Genomic DNA, 8,596 nt, shown 5'->3' with positions numbered 1-8,596 from the left:
TTATTTTAAGGCTGAATTATGAAACACAAAACAGGAGTTGAATTGATTCCCTGAATGTAGGGTCAGCACCACCCAGAAAACAGAAACTGAACTGTTTGTTTTTACTGAAAATTTGCTTTATAATGCAAAGTGAAACTGATGTTATTGTTTTAAGGGAGTGCTCTACTTCAAGTAAGATTTCTTTGAATGTGAACAACTAAAGATTCTCATGAGTATTCTTAAAGGTGCCGCATTAATAGGATGAATTGCTATGAGTTAGTAAATTTATGTATGTTCTGGGTACACTGCAGGGTCTGAATTGCTAAGACTACATACAGGGATAAATACAGTTGTCTGGATCTGAATCTAATTTTTTTTTTTTTTTACGGTAGGGTCTGAAGGATTTAAAAACAGAATGTCAACTCTTACAGGAATAATCCTGCTCAATCATCACCTCTGAGCCTCTATACATGTGTGTCAGTGTCTGTGACTGCTTCAACCCCCTCAGCCTACTTGATGATGTTCTGGTTGTATTGGGTTGAAGAGGAGACGTGGTTACATCAGCCAATCACGGCACGCCCAGAGTGCAGGTGAATTTGCGTGTTGATGGCGAGTGGAAAAAGCAATTTGGAGCAGCTACAATACTGGAAGCTTGGCTCGACTTTCACTCACCGTCAGGCACTTGATAGCGGCATAGACGAAAAGCAACAAGAGTTGACTTCCTGCTAACCAACCAGGTATGTGTCAAATACCCGTGATTAGCTTGTGCTAACATGCCAAGCTAGGTGCATGGCTGTTGAGTCTTTCCCACAAAGAAACAAGATGCTACAGGTGGTTGCTCGGCTAGTGTGTGTGTTTACATAGTTGCAGTTGGAGGCTGTGGCTCTGGTCCAGAGAGGAGGAGCCCAGTTTGAACGCTGTGTTAACTAACAAGTAACAAAAATTCCTGCATGCCCTACCTTTACGCAAAGAAAAGGAAATCCAAAAAGTAGCTCATAGACTTTGGAAACTTCTTGCTACTTCAGTTTTAGTGTTGAGACAGTATTTGATTTGTAGCTACTCTGTCAGTACTTTGTGAGACTGTCATTTTCACTGGGCATCTTCATGACACTGAATATGCAAAGACATAAATATTAACCTTTAAAATACACAAGAGGGTGTAAGGAGGCTGCAGATGTTCCATTAAGTGGAAATGTTTGAGAAATTCACTATTTATTTTACAAATATGGTTGATTCAAGACAAAATGCCACACTCAAAGAAAAGTCTGAAAGAGGCTGGAAGAAAAAAAGTGACACAGAAAGACGAGGAGGAGGCGACAGTTTCCGTTTTCTCATCTTTAATAACACATTCATATCTATGCTCTGTTTTGTTTACAAGAAGTTTAAAACAAGTGTTGATGAGGACTAAAGGAATCAGGCAGGTAGAGGGTGAAAGTCCATATATTGTAAAGACCAAGAGCGCCACCTGGTGGAAGGAGGAACACGCCTCACATCTGGAGAATGAAGAACCTTGTCTCAGCAAACAGAATATCTTTATCTCTCGGTTTGTTTGCTGAGCTCAGGTCAGATGAGCGAGCTCCCTCCTCCCACCCGCAGCTCCACAGTCACTAAAAACAACAACAGGTCCTTTTGCTTTTCAAACGACTCATCAGAAGTGAAAATAGATCATTGATCAGTGAAGAAGGTCCTCGCAGGGCGCTCTAACTCATGTAGGCTTTTTCACAGAGAGAAAGAAAATGCTAAATGCACCCAAACACAAGAGATACAATCTGCTGTCATAAAAAGAGAGAAAATAATCAACCGAAATCAAACATGAAGAAGAGTTTTGAAGTTACAAAGTGTAAGTTGAATGAAATGAACACAAAGAAAAATGCAAATTGGATAAAGAAATCTCATTTATGTTGGGTTTTTAAAGAAGAAAATTAAACACAGGTGGTAAGTTTCTGTCTCCCACTTTAAGATTCAAATTCATAATCTTCTGAAATATAAACTAAGAATGGAGAAAGAAAAAAATCATCTTTGGAAGAAGTAAAAGTTTTTCCTTTAATAGACTATCCACTACAGTATATGGAGATGCCGCTACCCAGTTATTCATTTACCTATATTTCTTTCGAGCAACTTTTTTTTTTTGTCATTTTTGTGTCCTTTTCCAAAAAAAAAAATTACCATTTACCTATTTTTTCCCAAGAGGTAGATCAACAAAACAATTACATGGTTACAGGTGTCGTGCCCCTTGATTCAGGAGGTGAAACCACATGGAGGGGAGATGGAGCAGCGGGGCAGAGCTGGAGGATTGTGGGTAATTTTTAGACGCAGGTGTAACTAGAAATGATAAACGGCGGTGTTAGACTCTGATTCACAGTGAGGAGTTGATGTCAGCGAAACATGTGAGAGAAGCTGTTTTCAGAGCAGATTTCAACACCTGGTCATTTTAGTTCAACAGTGGATCCTCGCCCGGCTGCCCACGCCACAATGTGTCAGAGTTTTTTTGTCTTTTTGTCATTTTTCTTATTTACTCATTTATTTTTACAGTCCCGTCTCTAAGCACGAGAGGTACAAATTTGAAAAACTGAAAATAAAGTTGAAGAGTGGAAACTAAAAACAAAGAGCGGTGAGAGTAACATCGAGTGTCCGTCTTTTCTCCGACCGACTGTTTGCTCTTGTCTGTTTGTCGTTAAAGGAAATAAAAGAAACAATCTTCTGGCTGAGTTTGCTTTTTCTTTTGAGGTAGCGTTCCTAGTTATGTGACAAGAGGTCTGTTTGTTTCATCCTCCGTAGATTTTCTCGTTAAATTTCTAATTTGTCGAGACGTGGGGGTTCACGACAAGAGCTGTGAGTCCGTCTGTCTCTCCGTCTGTCAGCACTGAGCTACGTCATGAGCTTTGCCGCCACAAACAAGAAGCCAGGCTGGATACGTTTACCCGAAAACCCTTCCATTCTTTAAATACGAGAACAACACGAGTCAGTTTACGCCTCATTTGCTGCTTCTGTGACCTGGGTACAATGTCAGGTTGATGTTTTAGCGCCTTTCAGCTTATTGTTTTGGTTTCACAGCCACAGCTTTAAGTTTTTAGGAAACTGTCCAGCAGCTAGCTTTAACAAACTCCCAGGTGTTGGAGGAGACCCAAACTTGGAGCAAAGGCCGGTTTTGGGGGCTTTGGCGAACAAATTGTCAAGTAGTTTGGCAAATGACAACAAATAGGGGATCATTAGCTGCCTTTTCATGTAGTTTTTAGACGTTGCGTTCCAGGTTTGTGTTATAGCCAAGAAGCACCTGCGGTTTTAATTAGTGGAACTAGTGCGGAACCTGCAGTTCCTCAAGTGTCCACTAGTAGCTAGCAGCAAAAGCTGATCACAAACCTAATCAGAGAACTGTCTGGGCTTGTTTCCGACTCACAACAGCGCAATGAATTCTGAAAAAACAGGATCTTACTTTAATTTAATGACAACAAGCTGAAAGGCTAAAACAACGACATCATGATTAGTTTGTGAATCTGACTTCAAGACCAAAAAGCCTTTAAAATGTGCAGGTTTTCCTCGCTCAGCAGATAAACAGACTCAAACTGACTCGTGTGCTCTTTTCAACAGTCTTGAAATGAGTTGTTTCAACATGAACGTTTAATGCATAAATTTAAGTTTGTGGAAACTTTTTCTTTTCACCGTGTAGCTCTCACACCGACAGACTCTGCCCTGGCTGTGAAAACACATTTATCACAAAAGTTGCATAAAAGCAGGACAGAGGGTTCAGTCTGGGGCACAGACGATGTGCATCTGATGAGCATCAGATCAAATGTGTGTATGAAAGAGTTTCTGTCCGGGTCAGGAGGCCGTTCATGCAGCTGCAGAGCTGCAGAAAGAGACAGAATGGTGTGTGTGTGTGTGTCTGTCTTTATCATGTGTGGAGACACAACGAGCAGAAAACGCCTCTACTGTCTCTACTGTACGTACAAAAACAAGACGAGAAGCTTGAGATGTCACCGCCTCAACATATCTTCAGAGCTTTCCTGTGAGTGTCACAGGTGTTAACTCGAGCCCTCTCCTGTGTGTTTGGCACAGTGACTGTCATGTACTGAGCTACATGTTAGTGAGTGTTTAGTAGCTGTTTTGTTAATAGATTTGTGCATTCAAAAATAATAATATTAATAATAAAACAGAATCAACTATTTCAGAGTCAGAACATCAATTGTAAAAAAAAAAAAAAAGAAAAAAAAGAAAAGAAAAAAAAGGTGGTTAATGTAGGAAAATCGAAAGTTCTTGAACAGAAGTGAGCGAAACGAACACGATGGAGACCAGCGCAAGAGAGGGCGAGGGACTGTGACGTTCCCGCCCGCTCGAAAAAATGAAATGATCTTTTCTTTTACGATAAAACAAAATCAATCATCTCCCTCTCCTCCTGGAGCACAGTCCGGAGGATAGAGGAGAAATAAAAGTGTTTAGTGGAAGGACATCCCTCCTTCCTCCTTCCTCCTCCTCCTCCTCTTCCCTTCACTCCTCACCTTTTCTTCATTAAGAACTGCATCAGGTGTTACAGGAGGCTCAGTCATTTTTTACAGCTGGACGTTGTCCACATATTTCATCAATTAGTGCAACAGTACGTCCAAGATGTCACGTCCAAATAAAGCTTGCTGTATTGTCAAAACTCAATAAAAACCAAACAAAAGAAATGAATCCTAACAGATCCGCAGGCTGAAGAATGAATCCTAAATGTCTTGGTGGTTGTGAACTGAGCTCTATGGTTTGGAAAAAGATGGAAACTTGACACAGGTTTGTTTGAGCTGTGAAGTCTCCACCTCTGGACAAAAAATGGAAGCACAGACACCGTGGAATAGATTTATCCTGTTTGATGGTGAGCTGGTGGGAACGTCGGCGCACGTTAAAAAGATTATCTGGCAGTGACCTTCAGTGACTTGGAGCAATCTTTCCTCTCTCAACGGCTTTTCCCACTTTGATTTTTCAGCTTTTTTCTCCAAAAATACAAAAGTATGGTGATCACCTTTTCAACATTGTATGTACAGGTTTAATCTATCACTCAGATGTGTTGATGTTGTTTTAAACTCTTCTTCTTGCTCCCATTTTTTTTCGACAGGTTTTAACTCTTCCCTCCTCGGTCAGATGGAACCCAAACAGAGGGCCATAGCTTCTCGTCCTACTTTTTTCTGCTTTTTTTTTTTTAAGTTTCACCCAAACCACATCCCCTGACAAAAATGAACATTTAAAACCAGTGAACACACACACCAACACACACACACACACTCTCCTTCACACACACACTCTCCTTCACACACAGCCAGCGCACATGTAGCCAACAGGGAGCGTCTGAGGTGTCGTGGTCAGTGCACAGGTAATAAATATTCACATTCAGAGTAGTCAGAGCTAGTTCAGGTGTGTGTATGTATGTGTCTGTGTGTGTGTGTGTGTGTGTGTGTGTGTGTGTGTAGGTAGAATGCACTCTCTGGTCACACTTTTCTGCGTTCAGCACGACTCTGATCTGACGAGTTCCCAACCTTGAGGTGAGATGAGTAAAGAAAGACACGCTGGAACTGTAGCGTGTGTCCTTGGTGGTTGAGAACCCTAACCTCTTGAACACTTAAAGCCCTCTTATAGAGTTTGGCGCTTAATGATGATGTCATCAAGTTAGGCAGGAAAGGGAGGGGCCTCAGAGCACAGGGTGGGAGAGTAGCATGGATGTGTTATAAGAGAAGGGTGCGTTCAATCTGCGTGCATCAATTTTGCATCAGCATTTTTGGGTTTTATAACACACCCACAGTCAGAGGCTCAGTTTAAAGTGCCCCACCATGCTACATGTTCATCACCGTGCACTCTTCAATCCCCCCTCTCTCCACTTCACTCCCCCCATTGGCCAATAAACAATGGCTGCTCCAATCACACGTCAGGAAGACAGAGCATGTCCACCTTCACAAGGCAAAATGGAACTCCACCCATTTCCTCTCCGGACCAGCACTTTACGTCTACTCGTCATCCTGAGCTCATTCAACCATCAACACACCAAAATTTAAAGAAAAAAAGAAAGAAAAGAAAGAAAAAAAAACAGAAAAAAATCACCAAAGCAACAAGACAATACCTAAAAAAAAATACTTTTTCTTTAAAAAAATAAAAAATATTCAGGACTATCAGCTCTTCTTTTCTTTTTTCTTCTCATATAAAACACCAGCAAGCAAAAAAAAGTTAGGAATACTGAGGTAACTTTACCCTGAGGTAGGTTTTTTCCTTTTCATTACTTCTCTAATCTGTTCTAATCTTGGCGAGCGTCCAGGCAAAGACCCCGCCCCTCATTATCATACGCAGGCGGGGTCTGGAGGCTCCGCCCACAGGCCTTTGGCAGATTGGGAGAGAGAACGAGGAAGCCACTCCCCTTCAGTCTGATTTTACCTTCGCTGAGCTCAAGGCAAGGAGCTTTGGAAGACTTTGCTTTTTTTGGTTCTCACGCTCGAACGAGGCCAGTCAGATGACCTTCTTACTAACGCCAGCATCAGCGGCCATGTTTGTCCACTGGAGCAAAGATGACCTGGATGCACGGAGGGTCTCTTTGACCTCAGCTCCTCTGAGGAGACTGGCCTCGAGTGTCCGGCACTGAGAGAAGGCAATGAACAGAAAGTCTTAGACACACCTTGTCCGTCTGTCATTGCAGGACTCATTCATACAGGTGTAGCAAAACCTCACACCTGACTCGCTGCCTTCAATACATTCACCCGAGGGGCCGGGCTAACTCACATATCATATATATATAATATATATAAAATATGCCATTTAAGGTGCGGGTCGCTTGCCAGCTAGCATAGCTGCCGGCAGTTTTATAAAGTTGTAGTTTTATAAAGGTTTCACTCGTGTTAGCTAAGCCACTGCAATAGAACTGCAGGACCAGCTGCGACCTCGCGCTCCTTACTGTCTCTTGCTGTGTCTGCCACCACACGGCTAAACGTGGAGGGGTAGCTCAGTGCCTCCCCAGCCCCCGCCTCTTTGTAGGCTACATTATGCTACGTGTCATAGACAAGGGACTGGGAGATAAACAGAAGACCCCTTCATAAAAAAGGCAAGGCGGTCAGACACAGCATTTCTTAACATTTACATGAAGATTATATATTTACAACCTCATATTTTCTCCTTTTTTTCTTTTTCTAACCGCTCCGCTACTCGGAGGAGTCTTTAAAGAGCAGTGTTAACATCTGCGGCCCCTCTGCAAGACTTTCATTGGCCAGGAGGGTCAGGGGTGGGCGGGGCTAGAGCCTGACCCGTGACCTTTCCCTCCTGAGCCGCTGCAGCAGTTTCCCTGCTCCCTCTCCCGGCTCCACCTCACTGCATTTCTATCAATAATAGCTCTGAATAAAACATTTCTATACATATATCTCTATGTTTAAAAAACCACCCTTAAAATATAGGACTGAGTGCAGATGGCTGGAGAGGTCTGTAGGGGGCGACAGAGGAACAAACGGGCCCTGCTGGTGTGTTAGGTGTGAACAGACTCCTTCCCTCACACCTGACCAACTCACACCAGGAGGACTCCACCCCTCCCTCTCTCCATCCCTCCTTTCCTCCATCCCTCCATCCTCAATCAGTCTTTCTTCTGGCCTGGCATCTGGTGTCTGTTCTCTTTTTATCTCTTTTTTTATTCATTTCATCTTTTTGATTTTATCTTCTCCTCTGTTTCTCTCTAATCTCCAATCTCTCCGTCTCTCTCTGGCTATCGGGCGTACTCCCTCCCTCTTTAATTTCTCTCCCTGTCTACCGCTGGGTCCGTGTGTCGCTCTCCTGTATCCGTCCGTTGGTCTATCCGTCCGCGCATGTGTCTGTCTGTGTGTCTGTCCGTCATGCCCCTCAGCATGTGAAGAGGGTACGGGGACCCTCACTTCCTCCGAGGCTGGTTTTCCTGACTGAGTCCCATCTCTGTGAAGCCTCCGGGATTAGAGCCAGGGCTCATGCCCATCCCGCCTTTCTGTGGTTGCTTGACCTGGGTCAGGATGTCCCGGATCTTCCTCTGAGCCAACTGGAGGACAAAGAGCAGAAGAGAAAGATTTTGTTTAAAGAGGGAGGATCTGTGGCTAAAAATAAAGCTTTCAAACAAGCAGCACCAAAAACTAAAAACAGAGCAGGCAGGTGCTGAGGAGGAAAGACAGATAAGAGATATGAAACCCAAACTACAATGACGGTTTACTTTAAATCCACCAAACAGACACAACTGGGACTCCAGGGTGTTTTGTTCTATTTTTGGACCTCTCACTAAGAAGGAGACAGGACAGTGGACAGAGCAGGAAACTGGGGCCTGACATGTGGAAACGAGGCCTCATGATGAAACCTGAGCTGCCTGCTAAAGTAGTGGTCCTAGACCTTTTTTCTGCCATGAACCAGTTTAAGGTCAGATAATATTTTCATGAACTGGCTCTTCTTCTGTCTCCTCACTGGCTCTTCTACCCTGCCTAAAGAAACTTTCCAAATATGTTTGTTTTTTGTCCATTTTGCTAGCTTGGGGATTTGGTGTCAAGACTGAGTCATAGACGGGTATGACAGAGAGAATCTGGTCAGTTTTTAAAATAGAACATCCTTCAGATCAAACTGAAATAATTTAAGTTGAGTATTTTTTATGTGCAGCCCAGCACCAATT

At 43.1% G+C, this 8,596-nt stretch overlaps 1 protein-coding gene across 1 annotated transcript in view; it reads right to left on the bottom strand.

The window, feature by feature from the left end:
* Window positions 1-1,343: 1,343 nt before the first annotated feature.
* igf2bp1 (insulin-like growth factor 2 mRNA binding protein 1) overlaps window positions 1,344-8,596 on the bottom strand; it is a 55,496-nt gene continuing 48,243 nt past the window's right edge. Inside the window, exon 15 of the mRNA XM_074696955.1 lies at window positions 1,344-7,981. Within this exon, the coding sequence (XP_074553056.1) occupies window positions 7,841-7,981 (141 nt within the window). The 3' untranslated portion in view covers window positions 1,344-7,840. The remainder of the gene's footprint in view (window positions 7,982-8,596) is intronic.

The sequence above is a fragment of the Halichoeres trimaculatus genome, unplaced genomic scaffold (genome assembly GCF_033239565.1).
Source record: "Halichoeres trimaculatus isolate MK-OKI-2021-1 unplaced genomic scaffold, fHalTri1.1 fHalTri1_scaffold_20, whole genome shotgun sequence".
Taxonomy (NCBI): Eukaryota; Metazoa; Chordata; class Actinopteri; order Labriformes; family Labridae; genus Halichoeres; species Halichoeres trimaculatus.
This window is presented reverse-complemented; position numbering and strand designations above follow the sequence as displayed.